At 48.4% G+C, this 15,718-nt stretch overlaps 1 protein-coding gene across 7 annotated transcripts in view; it reads left to right on the top strand.

The window, feature by feature from the left end:
* The window catches only part of SMYD2 (SET and MYND domain containing 2), a 47,133-nt gene extending 34,477 nt beyond the window's left edge, over positions 1–12,656 (top strand). For all 7 annotated transcript variants that reach the window (XM_081824803.1, XM_081824802.1, XM_081824807.1 and 4 more), the window contains 7 exons: positions 485–552; positions 3,107–3,209; positions 5,758–5,868; positions 6,548–6,668; positions 7,634–7,808; positions 9,814–9,922; positions 12,220–12,656. In XM_081824803.1, the coding sequence (XP_081680929.1) occupies positions 485–552; positions 3,107–3,209; positions 5,758–5,868; positions 6,548–6,668; positions 7,634–7,808; positions 9,814–9,922; positions 12,220–12,300 (768 nt within the window). In that variant the 3' untranslated portion in view covers positions 12,301–12,656. The remainder of the gene's footprint in view (positions 1–484; positions 553–3,106; positions 3,210–5,757; positions 5,869–6,547; positions 6,669–7,633; positions 7,809–9,813; positions 9,923–12,219) is intronic.
* Positions 12,657–15,718: the final 3,062 nt, after the last annotated feature.

Below are 15,718 nucleotides of genomic sequence, written 5' to 3'. Positions count from 1 at the left end.
TCATGTCACCTTACAAAGTTAATAAAATATTCTTGCCTATGTTCCCCATCCCATACGTTACATTCTCATGGGTCATGGCTTCTTTTTTAACGGGAGAAAATCAAGGACAGAGGGTCTCCATGATGGGCTCAAGATCACACGGCCAATCTGTGGCATAATTGGGATTGGACTCCAGGTATTGTAACTCCAAACTTCAGTCCTTGGAGCCTTCACAGCTGTGGTGGCCTCAGGCCACTGTGCGTAGGGGAGTAGGTCGGCTACACTAAGGTGCTTCCTTCCTAACAATTCTGCTTTTTACACATGAGATTGATGGGTCAGTTTTGTTTGAGCCAAGGATACCTTGGCCAAAAGAAAGGTTTTTACATCCCTAAACTGGAACATCGTCCTAGTTAATTTGTATGTAAAAGGTCAAAATTAAAGAATGATTTCTATCCAAAGAGAAGCTTCAGCTCACCTGTTTCTTTCTCACCCTTTCTCACTGCAGGTTAACTGTAATGGCTTCACAGTTGAAGATGAAGAGCTTTCTCATTTGGGATCGGCAATATTTCCCGAGTAGGCTGAGTTTGACTTCACTTCTTTTCTTTTTTACTTACTTAACACTAATTAGATTTTTTTTTTAATTTTTAAATAACCTAACTGCATGTGGCAGACATGAAACTCCAAGTGAATTAAGACACCTTTTTAATTCTGCCAGGTTTCAAAATATTTCCCATACATTTAAGGATCCAAAGGTAGTAGTTAAGAGAACAGTTGCTTGTTAAGTCCTGCTAGGCACGGAGCTATTATTAAAGAATATTTTATAGTGTGCATAGAAGGAACAGTCTGTACCCTGCTGAGAAATTTGCTTTTTGCGTATCTTTGGTTTTGGAAATCTTTGGGTTTCTTACACTCAAAGCGAAAACACTAATTGCCAACCAAGAATTGGCCATAGGCTAACGCAGAGACGATATGAGCTGCTTCTACATCTGCTTATTCTTGAAAAATACGAGTGTAGAAACAGCACAGTTTGCGGGGGGAGACTCTGCTCAAGTAGCGAACTAGGAAAATTTCAGAGAATGACAGGATTTTTCTTTACTTCAGAAATACTCAAGTAATTCAAGAAAGGCTGGCCAGCTGACAAATGGAGATCTTTATAGCTCTGACTGTCATGGATTTGCCAAAAACGGCTTTGCCGTGGTGTCTGATGGAACGGGTATTTTCAGAATGCTTCAGTTCCCTGAAATCCAGCCCTCACTCCACAGATGGAGCGAAGGAGCCCTCCCTGCATCCCCTCTCTGACTGAATCCACAGTGTAGATTGGCGAGGTTACTTAACATACACCACCCAAGCCTCTAGCTTTGGGCTGAAGCAGAGAAAGGGGACACCCATGCGTTTGCTGTGGATGACGTGTGAGCTCCTGGTGTGTGTGTGTGTGTGTGTCGCCGCCTGGATCTGCACATCACCCGGGTCTGAAAGATAGAGAAGCACCTGGACAGGCCCGTGTCTCTTAGGCACCTGCCGTAGGCTTTCCCGGCCAGTGCAACCAAAAGTTTATTCACGTGATATTGTCCCCGTGGCCAAAATGGTGTCCTCGGCCATTTGAATTCTGATAGTGAGGAAAGAAGTGTCTTGGGGAGAAGCCCTTGGGAAAAGAAAGGAGAAACCGAGAGAGGCCATCAGACCCTCTTTAGAAGGCTCTTCCTGACAACTTCAGACCTGAAAGAACATGTCTGCTCTCAGTGTTTTCCAGACGAAGAGCAAGGGTCAGAATGGTGTTGTCTGAGGTTTTACCCAGCCCAGTGATGGCAGGAGAATGATGATACCAAGGGCGTGAACTGTTCTAGGTTCTTCGCCTTGGTGAATTTCTTCCACCCTCATTGAAAGGATATCCAGGAGTCTGTCTTGAAATGAATTAATAGTTCTACAAAAGATTCTAGAAAGCGGCTTTTCCTTTAGTGACAACTTTCAGTGCATTTGTTTATCAGATTCCTCGGGGCCTGATTGCCTGTTGGTAAGCCAGGTGGGCTGTGCTGCATGGCGGGGGCGACCCTTCCCAAGGACAAGACAGGGGACTTGCTACGTGTTCTCCCAGGCCCGAGGCCAGCCACGTAGCTCGCTCACTCGGGCCAGTAGCACCTGGGAGGCGGAAGAGGACCGCTCCCTGTGGTGCTCGGCAAACCCGGTCCAGCTCGCCCTTGTCGGGCCCTGCTGCCCTGTGCTCTTTTGTACTGGGGCAACCAGGAGCGGGGTTCCGGTTGCTGAGGGCTCAGGCAAGTGACCCTGACCATGTTGCATATGGATGTGCGTGACCACCTGAGCCCCAGTTTCCGGGCAGTTTTAATTGGGGGAAAAAAATCCCTTTGGGCAGAAATCACATCGGCATTGTGATTTCAAAGGCAGCATTTTCAGAGATCAAGCACTTTTTCCCTGTAGTTTAGAAATTTCTGTTCTCAGAACTTTGACCTTGATATAATCAGAAAGCTCCAAGCCCCTCACATAGGCGAGTCTCTCTGTCCTCTCCTCTGTCCCTGAAAAGCAGACAGTGACAGCGGGAGCAGTAATGTCCCAATTTTCCAGATGAGGAAATCCAGGTGCAGAGAGAGAGGCAGCTGGGCTCCTCGGGGCCTCTCCGGGCACCCCAGACCCTGCCCGAGGAGGCTGGCCTCTCCCGCGGAGGTGGTTTCCCGACAGCTGAAGAAAACATGTTAGACATAATCCACGAACAGAAGCCGCTTGGACCCGGCACCGCGTCTGCCCTGTGCGGTGTCCAGTGGAGGAACCGTTTGCCACGGCCGCTGGGCTTTCAGTCCTTCATCCCACAGGAGGGAATGGCGGTGGGATTCCTCGTCGCTGCTATTTTTATTGTGTGGTTTTTTTTTTTTTTTGGGGGGGGGGCCGAGATGTCACCATTTTGAATTGTGAATTTCGCTTTTCAATATTGTTAGAGACGTTAGATATAGATACAGGCAGGACAACCTCTTAGACTATGATGGCCAACTATTAGATTGTTTTTTAAACATCCTACAAAGATCCCGTTCCTGCAACTTACTAAAAGTAAATAGCCCAGATCGCCCAATCAGTCCGTCCTCCTTCTTGAGGAAATTGGGTTTTGTTTTCTGATTGACAGCGTTGCATTGATGAATCATAGCTGTTGCCCCAATGTCATTGTGACCTACAAGGGGACCCTGGCAGAAGTAAGAGCTGTACAGGAGATCAGCCCAGGAGAAGAGGTGAGTGTGTGGCCGGCGGCAGCCGGGGCCGTTGGTTTCCGCCTGCGGTTTTACAGGGCAGTCTGGAAGATTCCGTGTGGCAGCGCTGGGCAAGACGGGCTGGGAGTGAGCCCAGCAGCTGCACTATTTCCAGCCTCGGGCCTTGCAGGTTAGTGATCAGGTTCATGACCCATGCCTTCGAGCCTCATGCTTTTGCCTTCCATTCGATGCTCCCCATTTCCGTCTGTGGCCAAGAAAAAACAGAAAAGAATAAATTCGAGCTCAGTCCCTTACAAAGATTTACAGAGATTTACAGAGAAAGAACACTGCCAAAATACCACAGTGAAATTTTGGATGCTCCTAGGCATCTCTGTATTTCTACCACCAAACATTGAATTTGAGCTCTTTCTTTTTTAATTAGCAAATTTTGGCCTGTTTTTCTCCCCCCAGAAGGTCAATACCATTGTTATCTGAAAGAGAGAAAAGCCAGCCCAGCAGTAGCTAAAGAGTTAAAACTCCAAATGGACACATCAGCCTTGCACATGCTGTCAATTCCACATCTGACCTCCAGAGAGACCATTTTCTAGGAATGCGGTTCAGGTAGCTGGCCGTACACACCAACAGGGCACGGGGAGGCAGTCTGTGGCCAAGAGGCCCCCTCCTAACTTAGGGACTCGGAGAAAGCCAGGTGTTCTGTCCCCTGCACAGTGATGCCCTCTCCTTTCCCAGGCCCTGCCTCCGTGACCACCTTCTAAGATGCCTCCAGAAGGCTCCAAACGGCTGCTTGGCGAATCGCTGGAGGATGCTGTGTGTTCTTAAGTAAATAATAAACTCCCTAGCAAGGACACATGAATTGGTAGGGAACATAATCACATACTCAATTTCAATTTAATCGTCTTCAGTGCTATTTTAAGGTTCGTGTCTGGATATTTTCAATTTTAAATGCAGTGATCGGTGTGCTAAATGATCAAGGCCTTGGCTTCTCCAGAAGCTGTTAACCAACCCACAGCCAAACGGGGACCTGAAGGCCAGGGCACAGATGAGACTTTCTGCCCTTCGCTTAATTCATCATGACGAGGGTACCCTGTTTTCGGTTGGGGCATCTTGGTTTCCAGATACCTTGCGACTACGCCGATGCCTCTTTTGTTAAAATACACAGTCTCAGTGGGTCAGAATGTAAGTCACCAGGCTCCAGGGCTCCCATGGGGCCAGGTGGGGACTCCGCAGTCTATCACCTAGACGGGCTCTGCCTCTGCTTGCGCAGCGACACTGAGCGGCCTCTGTCGCCATCTTCTGGGCCCTTGTGTTTGTTGCGCGATGTGTTCATCTGTCATGTCAAAGAAATGAGGAGGGAGGCCGGGTAGAGCTTGCTCCTGTTGGTTTGCCCTCCCGCGCTGACAGATCGGAAATGCGGTAACCTCGCGTTGGGCCAGTCACTGCCTTGGGGGAGACTTGCCCTTCAAAGAGGGTGTCAGATGAACCGCGAGGTCTCCATTACTGCCCTTTGGGTTGGGAGCTTGGCTTGGCGGCGCCTGCAAGCACCCAGCCCTGTGCAAGTCCCCCCTGCCTGCCTGCCAGTGCCCGAGGTTACTGGCACGCTAACGGCTTTGTGACATCCATCTGTTTGGTCAGACATTTGCCTGATGGTGTGGGATGAGCAGCAAGTGCCGTCCCAGTGAGTAGATAATGGGCAGTTAAATGCCGGGCTCCTCCATATGCTCTAAGTCCCGGTTATAGACCCCCTTAGAAAAAAGCAAAGACGGGAGGACCCAGTGAGCCCAAAGGCAAGACTTTTCCAAGTTCTCTGGCCCAGCTGGGTAAGGCAGCAGCATGCTGGTGTCCTAGAGGCTGTATCTTCCCTCTGTGGATGTGCCCCAGCCTGCCCGGCCCAGCTTCTTGCTCCCTTGCCGGCTGAGTGCGGATGTGTCCCTGCCGCTCCTCCACCCAGCAAGGCGTTCGAGCTGGCCCAAGCCGTGAAAGAAACGAGGCTGAAGGAGGGCCGCGCAGACACAGACCCGGGCCAGTCTCAAGGATGAGTCGGGTCTGTGCATGTCCTCATGTGTTGGGGCCATGCCCTTGCTGGGCATGCTTTCAGCCCTCCCCATTTACTGTTCTTGGGACTCCTTGATTCTTTAGAAGGCGGGAAGAGAGGCTCTTTCTCTCCAGCACAAGGAGGGGGACAAAACTAGGGGATTGCTGACTTAAAAGAATACCGGGTTTTGTTTTATTTTTTTAAGATTTTATTTATTTATTTGACAGAGAAACAGCGAGAGAGGGAACACAAGCAGGGGGAGTGGGAGAGGGAGAAGCAGGCTTCCCGCAGAGCAGGGAGCCCGATGCGGCGCTCGATCCCAGGACCCTGGGACCATGACCTGAGCCGAAGGCAGACGCTTAATGACTGAGTCACCCAAGCACCCCAAGAATTCGGGGTTTTAAAGGGAAGAGCCATCTCCCCAGCTGTGGCCCTCTTTGGGGCCCATCCCTTTGGGTGTTTGCAGAGCCCCCCAGGAAGGAGAAGGAGCCAGCGTACCTGCGGCAGACAGCATTGTCCACTCTTTGGACCCCTTAGGTATTCACCAGCTACATTGACCTCCTGTACCCCACAGAAGACAGGAACGACCGGCTAAGAGATTCTTACTTCTTTACCTGCAAGTGCCAGGAGTGCACCACCAAAGACAAGGTAGCCCCCGGTCGGGTAAAGGTGCCAACCATACCCTGCACCTCAGCACCTTGGCACCAGTCGAGGGCCCTGTCTGCCTGGGGGCGTCTCCTCCTACCCTTTAAACCCATCTTACTAAGACAGCTAGAGGGAAATCGAGTTACACCAGGTCTCTGTTCAAACCCTGATCCTCACAGCTGATGAAAACATTTGCACTACACCGTACAGGTAAGAGAAGGATTTGCCAAGTTGCTGTTTCTTGGAAAGAAATGTCTGCTCAGAAAATTGGGGAGGGGAAAAGCACACGAGAGTAATTTTCAGGCTTTCCAGCCTGTTCGTCAGAACATGGAAAATTTTCTCTGGCATTACCCATGTTCTTTTGGCCGTGCTCCCCCTCCTCATTCTGTTCTCTTGATTCATAGATGTGTGAACCCACAGATCTGCCCATAGCAAACATATTCTAAGTGTCCTGCCTAGATAAGGATTGTCTAGAAAATTCGTACTTTTGTTTGTTTGTTGTAAAAAGGTATTGGAGTACTGAATTTCTTAGATCCAGTGCCCGATTTCCTTGCATTCTTTTGCGACTTTAGAATGGGCAAGCCCCTATCCTTGCATAGGAAAGTAGACTATTTGAGAGGTTTCCCCCTCAGTGTGGTTTCCGTGGGAGGTAACACCTTGCACCTGTGGACATCTCCCTCAGGATAAGGCCAAGGTGGAAATCCGGAAGCTCAGTGATCCCCCAAAGGCAGAAACTATCCGTGACATGGTCAGATATGCACGCAACGTCATCGAGGAGTTCCGGAGGGCCAAGCACTACAAATATATCCTTTACAACTGTCCAGAAGTTTACTGCCCCTCACCTGCAGGAGGTGCTGGAGAGCTGGGAGGAGGGAGTGGAAGAAGGGTGAGCATGGGATTCTGAACGTGAAAGGAGGAATGTCTTCTGGCAGACGTGGACAGAGTAACTGACTGCCCATGACTTGGCGTCAACCGCATCCAAGTTGTGTGGTGTTGATTTCATCTGACTTCTCCTTGTTTCACTAGTGTGGTCAGGAGCTGGATGTGGTAGAAGAGTTTAATGGTCAAAAGCTATGAAGGAGAGTTCCTTGAAGGCCCGCATTGCTTGGGTGTCGTACTCTAGGCAAGCACAGTACCGAGGGCTTTGCGTATTACATTATTGCCATCCCCGTGTAACAGATGGGAACAGACTCCTGGATAGCAAGTATTGTACCCAAGGGACAGAGCTCACCAGGATTTTTGCCCCAGGTCTGCTAACTACCATAATCCACATTCTTAACCACTACATTATAGCATTTTCTTAGGTTGAAAAGGCATCACATTTACGCTGGGGGAAGAACTAAAAGCAGCAGAGGAAATTGAGAGAGGCACAATTTTTTTTTCCCCCTCAGTCTAAAAAGGAACTTGCCCATAGTGGGGACTTCTTCCTTAAAAATGCTTCAACTAAAGTGCTGAGCTTGGGTGAATGAGGTTGAAGATTTATGATCCTAAACATTGTTTACAGCTGAACCCAGGGTCTGTTCCCTGTGGCTAAAATTTTTCAGTCGTTCAATAGTTGAGGTCTTCAGTTTTTCCTGAAGTTTGTTTCTTTAAGAAAAATATGATTCTTGTAGAAAAAATATTTTCCTTTCACTTTTGCTTGGGTTTCTGTAATTTACTTTTTCAGAGGATGAGGGTAGGGGCAGAATGGATGGAATAATTCCTTGGACCCAGCCTTGGGCAGTCTCCCAAGTCACCAGAGCCTGTGGTTTCCTTGACTCCAGAGCACCCCCTAGTGAGCTGCTGGAGATCTGTGAGCTCAGCCAGGAGAAGATGGGCTCCGTGTTTGAGGACAGCAACGTGTACATGCTGCACATGATGTACCAGGCCATGGGCGTCTGCCTGTACATGCAGGACTGGGAAGGAGCCCTGCGATACGGACAGAAAATCATTAAGCCCTACAGGTGATGGCAATGGCTCAGTTCTCATCATCTTAGCAGGGACTGGAATTTGGTGATTTGGAACGCTATTTTTGTTTTCCGACTGTCCTGTGTTGGAACATGCCTAGAACAGCTTTCCCATTCTGCACCCACACCTGGAGCACAGGTGTAGGCTGCTGTTCCCTCCGCCGTTTGGAAGAGACACCTGTGGGGGCAGGCTGAGGTTATGAAGGGGGTGCCGGGCAGGAGCCCTGCCGGGACCTGTCCAGGGTGCTGTAGCCAAAGTAGTTAATTCCCATCAGTATTAAGAAGCCACCGTCGTGTTTGTTTTCCATCCCATGCCTTCCAAGTTAAACACACTTATGCATTGGTAAGTGGTGGTCTCACATCCCTGCTTTTCCATCGTTAGTCACACCATCCCCTTCTTGTGCTTTTGGAAATTGCAGCCCAGTTTGCAAATGGGGACATGCTAGGACCATTGCATTGGCTCTGGTTATCCATTATCCCCCACCTCCCACCCCTAGCTCTGAATAAAGCAAGTTGGATTTTAGCTTACAGTAATAATGGGTATCAGCCCCGGGGAAGTTTCCTGTCGAGAGGGTTTTTAAACCTTAAAGTGTGTGACAGATGGAGGTTGTGGCCGTGTCCTCCGGCCCTGATTAGCCATTTCAGGGCTGGGATGGCCTAGATCTTACCAGTGGGGCCCTTGTTAAACACATTCACATTGTACATTTACAGGGTCTCCCCAAGACCCAAGTGGCCCAGAATCTCTGGGCATTAGACCTGAGATCCCTGTGCCCCAGAAGCACCCCAGGTGTCTCTCATGGATCTGAGAAGCCCTCAGCACTCCCTCCCATTCTAAGGTTGGGGACTGTAAAGTTTGTATCCCGTCTGGATTTCCACGGCCTTCCACTTACCCTGCCTTGCTTGGATTAGCCATCAGGGGGAGCTCAAGGGAAGCCAGCTCCTAAAATCTGCTCTTGGAAACAATTTGCTGCATCACAGAGGCTCTCAAAGCCTGTCTTCTTCCTGGGGTGGGTGAGGAAAGCCTCTGGTCTTATGCAAACTGCCCTCTGTGAGATCTGGAGGGAGGGGATGAGAGAGACAGAAAGAATGAGATCATTTTAGCTTTGTGGTCCCTCTCCCAGCAGGGCCTTGCTCTCCTGGACCCTTCCTTAGCTTGCTGAGCCTCTCCTGGAGGCCAGCTCTGGCCTTCTGTGGGGCCCCTGGGGCCATGGCTTCTTCCAGGCAGCATGATGCCGCCTGCCCAGGAATATAGCCAGAATGTGCCTCTTCTAGGTGGCTTTTGAGGGTAGAGCAGTACAGACCAGTCTGTAAGTCAACACCTACACACACACACACGCATTCTCTCTCCCCGCATCCGCTCTCACCCATGAGCTGCCTCCTGGTCTCTTTCCTTGGCAGGCCCTAGCCGGCAGCCTTGTGAAAACCGGAGAGAGAACACCTGCTGTATATAAAGCCCTCTCCTGGACAACAGAGAAAGCTTACCTAAGAAGAAGGTGTTCTCCTGACTTCAGAGAGCTGGCAGCTTTGCTAAACCAACTGATACCATAGAGTGTGACAGAAAGCTGGGGTCTTGAGACACATGGGAGTGTGGATTTTTAGGTGTACTGTCTTTTTAATATGAGGGGATAGGCCTAGTGTCTTCATAAATAGGGGCTTCACTTTAAAAGATGTTTTCCCAGTGCCCTGCTCTGGGTACACTAAAACAAAAATCTGCGACTGGGATTGGATGTCGTGTTTATCAATGTTTTTGTGTAGGATTTCCCCTGCAGTTTTTCTGTAGCTTTTCAGAAACACACAAACTGCGTGAAAGGAAGAGCCTCTGGGGTGCTTAGACAGGGTTGAGCCGTCCACACTTGCCCTCCCTGCACCTGCTAGGGCTCAGAGGAGTCTGGCTGCGGTGGGGAGCGGGCCGTGGGCTTGGCAGCCGTGGGCTCGCTGCGCCTGGCCTGCAGCTGCTTGGGAGCCTTGGGCAAGTGGCCTGTTACCTTCTCTCTCATTGCAGCAAGCACTACCCTCTGTACTCCCTCAACGTGGCCTCCATGTGGCTGAAGCTGGGGAGGCTGTACATGGGCCTGGAAGACAAAGCTGCTGGAGCGAAAGCCCTGAAGAAGGTACGTCTGCATTGTGGGGCTGGGGGGCCTGGCGCCCCACGGCCACTTTTTCCTTCGTCCCCTGCCTTCCCACCTGATAGCGCCGAGTGACCGAAGTCCTAGAGACTTGACGGGCTCTTGAGCCACCTCTGGTCAGAGAGGCGGGAGGGGGCGGACTGGGCAGGTCAGAGTAGGGCAAGTGATTGAGCCTTTGCCTTGTCTGCACCCAGGCCCTCCCTCTGTGCCCATCGAGAGGGGCTGGCTGCCCTTCTGGGCACAGCCCGTGACTGGGGAGAAGGGGGTACCGCCCCCATCCCACGTGAAACCCTGGAAGTGGACAGAGGCCATGGGGTGGGTCAGGAGACCGCGGTGAGGGAATCTTCCATTTGTCTGTCCTTCGGATTATAATTATGCACTTGGGAGTTTCTAAAATGTACTTAACAACCGTCTTCACTGTTCATCCAGTATCAGTTACATGCCAGGACCTTCATGTGTGTTTTTTTCTTTTAATTTCTTAAAAATGAGATAGATTTTCCTGATGGAAAAATTGAGATTCCTACAGGCTAAGGCCTTCCTTCAGACTGGGGTCTTTCTGAGTTGAAAGCATCCACTCCACTCACCCAAGCTGTGGCCCACACCCGGGGCAGACCAGGCAGCTGGGCAGTGTTGGCCTCCCTCGGTGTCCACAGCTGCCCTGTGCGGGCGACGGGAGCTCAGAATCACCATCCTGAATTTTTTTTTTTTTTTTTTTAAGATTTTATTTATTTGACAGAGAGAGACACAGCGAGAGAGGAAACACAAGCAGGGGGAGTGGGAGAGGGAGAAGCCGGCTTCCCACCGAACAGGGAGCCCAATGCGGGGCTCTCTCCCAGGACCCTGAGATCATGACTTGAGCCGAAGGCAGACGCTTCACGACTGAGCCACCCAGGCGCCCCCACCATCCTGAATATTGATTCTCGTTCTTTATGTGGAAGTTAGCAGTTGATGAAATGTAATCCTTGAGACAGTCTGTTGAGTCCTGTAAGAGAATGTCTGTGAAAGTTCGGGCCAGATTCCGTGTCTCTTCCCAGTAGACTACTTGGGAAGACGGTATAAGGTCCCACATCCCAAACGGAAGGGTCCGGGCCCGACTAGGCCAGAAGTATGACCTAAGTATAAACTTTCCTGTTTTTAAACCATAGAATTTACCTCCTAAGACAACAGATTTACTGTTTTGGTGAACTGAGGGAAAACTGACCATTTGGGTCATAGCTGCAAGGTGCTGGTAGGTAATGAGGTACAAGATCAGTGAAGGACACAGGAGATCTGAGCAAGGAGTGGGAGTGATGAACACAGAGGGGCCGGAGCAGGGGAGGCATTTGAAGCAGGACCTTCCTGAAGGCTCACACTGTTCTTTGGCCTGCCTCCTGTTGGTTTGAGATCTATGAAGTGAATGGTATAAATGAAAGGATTGTCCATCAGAGTCACAGGCCATCAAAACTTCCCTGTTTGGAGAGTGGAAATAATTTTTCTATCTGTGAGTAACAGTTGAATACAAAAAAGCAAAAATAAACTTGTGCAGATAACATTTGGGACATGCTTCCTATATGTCGGACCCTATTCTAAACACTTTATGTGTACTAACAACTCTGAGAGGTAGGCCTCCTTCCTATTTTGCAGATGAGGAAAATGAGGCACAGAGTAGTTAAGCAAATTGCCCAAGGTCACACATCGAGGAAATGATGGAGCCCCTGGCAACTCTTGCACTTTATATTGCCCAACTGTGAAGAAGCCTTATTATAAATATGTTCTCTCCAGCTTCCTCTCAGGAAACCTGCAACTACTTTTAAGTTTTTTTTAAGAATATGCATTACAAGGAAAACACGCGCTTTTTGAAAGGGAAGAACGGTTTCATCATGTCTTACGGATTAGCGGTGTAAACTAAAATCAAAATAGGTTTGGTGTGAAGTTCTCTGTTCCAGCACCGCCTGTTTCCTTGGTTGAGCACAGCCAAATAATTCTATCCCTAAAGCGTTTCTTACTGCAGTCTCTGGGATGTCATGAAATCAATTTCTCTGTATCATTTCTTCAGCTAGAGTAGAATAATGTTTTATTCAGCGGTACAGACTGGATGACTAGTTGGTTAGCAGATAATCTTGTCTACTTAAAAAAAAAAAAAAAGGAAAAGAAAAAAAGCCAGGCTCTGGAGGAGGACGGGGCTCTAAGGTGTCCCGTGCCGTGAAGCAGAGCGGTCTGGCTGGGGTTACGTTGGCCCAGGGTGCGGGCGAAGGGGCCTGCCTCCAGGCTCTCACCCCTTCACTTGTCTCTCTCTCTCCTAGGCCATCGCCATCATGGAAGTGGCTCACGGCAAAGATCATCCGTACATTTCTGAGATCAAACAGGAAATTGAAAGCCACTGAAACTACGCCAACACGTTCATTTTTATTTAAATGCTAGTGCAGAAGCCTTCAAGGATTTGAATATTTCCAGGCGTACACATGACTCTTGCATTTCTGTAAAATCGCTGGAATGAAAACACCTACTCGCCCTTAAACCTCACACATGGCTTACCTGAAGTTGGTCTTAATCTTTACTCTTAGTACCAAAATGATTTCTGAATGCTTTCATTGCCCTAAGAGATAATGACATGGTTTCATTTGTTACCCTAGACTTTGGACAGATTGAGTTTTAAAAGAATGCGATTATTTTTCCCTTCATGCCTATTATAACGTTCTGAACACTGGAATGATGAGGGAGAATAAAAAAGGTAACGGTATTTGCAGTTTGTTTTTTCTTCTGTCTGCGGGAAGGAGCTCACCATGGCGGTGGGAGCTGGGTCCGGGAGGGGCAGTCACCCCTGCTCTGCATCGGGGTTCAGCCTGCACTGGCTCTCAGGGCTCAGTGACCTTGGAGGAAGAAAGGAGGTGCAATGAAGTGACCTGAGTGCCCCACCCTGGCAGGGGGAGTGCGGCTGTTTTGAGTCTTCGGTCTAGTATCTGAAATCCCTTTAATGCATAAAGGTGCCTTGCTTCACTTTCTTGGCTCCCCCCCCCACCCGCCCCCCCATCTGTCTGAAAGCAGACTTTCCATTCCTCATTCTGTTGATTGTTCTCATGCAGGACTCTCCTTGTTTGGAAGCCCTCCAGGATAAGCTGGAGAAGGAAAAAAAATTTTTCCTTACCAACTCTGTGTTATTGAGCAAACACTGATCCGTCCCCGCGCGGCCAGCAGGAATCCGGCTTCCCACAGCCCGGAGGGCAGCAACCTGGGCGCTGTTTGCTAGCAACCGCCGGGGAGGACCCGACCCAGCCCGCCTGCACCCCCCCCCCCCCGGGGACGCCCTGTTTCCTGGAGGAGGTTCCCGAGTCCAAAGAGAGGAACTTCCCCACTGGTAATAATTAAAGCCTGCTGGAGTTTACACTTGAGCTTTCCTCCATATTCATGAGCTGCAAGCAGCTCAGCTGCAGTTCGGTACATTATCCTTCCAGGCTCATCGACACACACCCCCGTGCACACATCTCAGATGTACACGCATGTCTCACACACACGGTTAACTGCACACAGTGGGATTCAGCAGGCGGAATGCATGCTCTTGTTCAGTTAAGTGCAATAAGATGCTTCTTGAACACCTACTGTGTGCAAAACACTCTGTCTCTCTCTCCAAGAGCGGAGAGATGAGCACTGCACAGGTCCTGCCTCCAGGGAGTTTAGTGTTTGAAGAATGCTAACTGACTCTGTAGTTAAGCCTAAAAGCAGCTTAGCAGCTGCCCCCCCCCCGCCCCGCCCCTCTGTAGGTTTTATAAATGTAATATTTTCTCAAAAAATGTAATACTGGAAAAAAGTAAGCTGTTCTTTCTTCTTCTCCAGTCCGATTCTCCAGAGGTGACCCCTGGAAACCGTGTGCTGATGTGGTCCCAAAATTCTCCCCACGCCCATGTAAGGTACATACGGAAACAGATGAGAAAAACAAAGGCAGAATGGCCACTGACCTATTATTTTGTGATCTCTGTCTCTGACTTAACAAGATGGACCTCTTTTCATTCCAGCATTTGCAGATTTGCTTCATCCTTTTCCGAGTCAGAACATTGCACTGAATGTGTCATAATTTACTTGTTCTATTTACAGACACGTGGTATTTCCAGGTTGCTGTCACTTTGAACAGTGCCACAGGGCACAGTCTTCGATGTGGAAATTTGCTCTCAGGTGGCAGCGTTTTGGGGGCTAGATTCCTAGAAGTGGAATTTCAGGATCCAGTAGTGAAAACTTTTAAAATTTGATTAATTTTGGGGCGCCTGGGTGGCTCAGTTGGTTAAGCGACTGCCTTCGGCTCAGGTCATGATCCTGGAGTCCCGGGATCGAGTCCCGCATCGGGCTCCCTGCTCGGCAGGGAGTCTGCTTCTCCCTCTGACCCTCCTCCCTCTCATGCTCTCTGTTTCTCATTCTTTCTGTCTCAAATAAAAAAAAAAAAAATTAAAAAATTTGATTAATTTTGGCCACATTTCCTTTTTAAAAAACTGCATCCCGTACCAAGAAGATACAGTGTTTGTATTTGTTTTCCTCTACCGTCATAACAACACACTGTTTGAAATTGTTTGGCCAATCTACTGTGAATTATTGTTTGCTCTGCATTTATTAATGAGATGGGGCACTATCTCCTGTACTTAGGAATTCCTGTATTTCTTCTGTGCGTCGATATTCACAGCCATTGCCTATCTTGCTAATCATGTCTCTCATTTTATTTTTTAAAGATTTTAGTTATTAGCGGGGGGAGGGGCAGGGTGAGAGGGAGAATCTTAAGCAGACTCCCCACTGAGCACTGAGCTCACTGCAGGGCTCGATCTTAGGACCCTGAGATCATGACCTGAACTGAAATCGAGAGTCAGGTATTTAACTGACTGAGCCACCCAGGTGCCCCTCTCATAATAATTTATAAGAGCTCAAAATGTATTTTGGAATATTAGCTCTTTGCTATGTCCTGAAAATATTTTTTCCCTGGTTGACCATTAACTTTATTTTTCGTGACACTTGCTGTAGAAAGTTTTTATCATTAAATGAAGAAAATGTTTTCATCTTTAAATGAAGAAAGGAAGTAAAACAATTTTTTTTAAAGTCTGCCTTATCTGGAATTATTTAATAGGAAGAGATCCAATTGTACTTTTTAAAATTTTTATTTTTCAAAATTGCTAGCCACTTACGGCAGCATCATTTACTGATTGATTTTCCTCTGCTGATCTGAAATGGTCCCATTATCGTTACCTTAAGATTTAGGTTTATTTCTGTATTCTCAATTATTGTGGCACTGCAAAACTTTTAGTAACTAGTAGGGCTAGTCTTCTGTGTTCTCTTGACTTGTTCTGACCATTCTCCCACATTTAGCCCTCCATAGCCCTTGAGCATCGTTTGGCCAAGCCCGCTCTTGGCCTTTCCCTCCTTCCCCGCCAAAAGTGCTGTTCGGTATTTATTAGAATTGCATTAGAATGAGCACTGACCTCTCCATAATGCAAGTCTTTCTATCCAAGAATGTGGTGAGTTTATCAATTTGTCTGTTTTGCCTCAAAATGGTTAGGCTTTGTTTATATAGGTCCGACACATTGATCTTCATTCCTAGATTTTATGTTTTCTACAGCTATTATGAATGAGCTCTTTTCTTCCATCATGCTTCTTAACTGGTAAGTCAGATAATGTTTTCCCATTTATTTTTATCAAGATGTAAAATCACAAAATAGACATATTTGATCCTGCTTTTGTCCTTTCATTGCATGTCTGTGTATGTTTTCCTTATATTTACGTTTTGCTCTCTGGGTTTACCTCCCTTAAAAAATTTCCTTCCTCAGCTCT

The sequence above is a fragment of the Leptonychotes weddellii genome, chromosome 6 (assembly GCF_054177405.1).
Source record: "Leptonychotes weddellii isolate Sample4059 chromosome 6, ASM5417740v2, whole genome shotgun sequence".
NCBI classification, from domain to species: Eukaryota; Metazoa; Chordata; class Mammalia; order Carnivora; family Phocidae; genus Leptonychotes; species Leptonychotes weddellii.
Note: the sequence above shows the minus strand (reverse complement) of the source record. Positions and strands in the feature narration are given on the sequence as shown.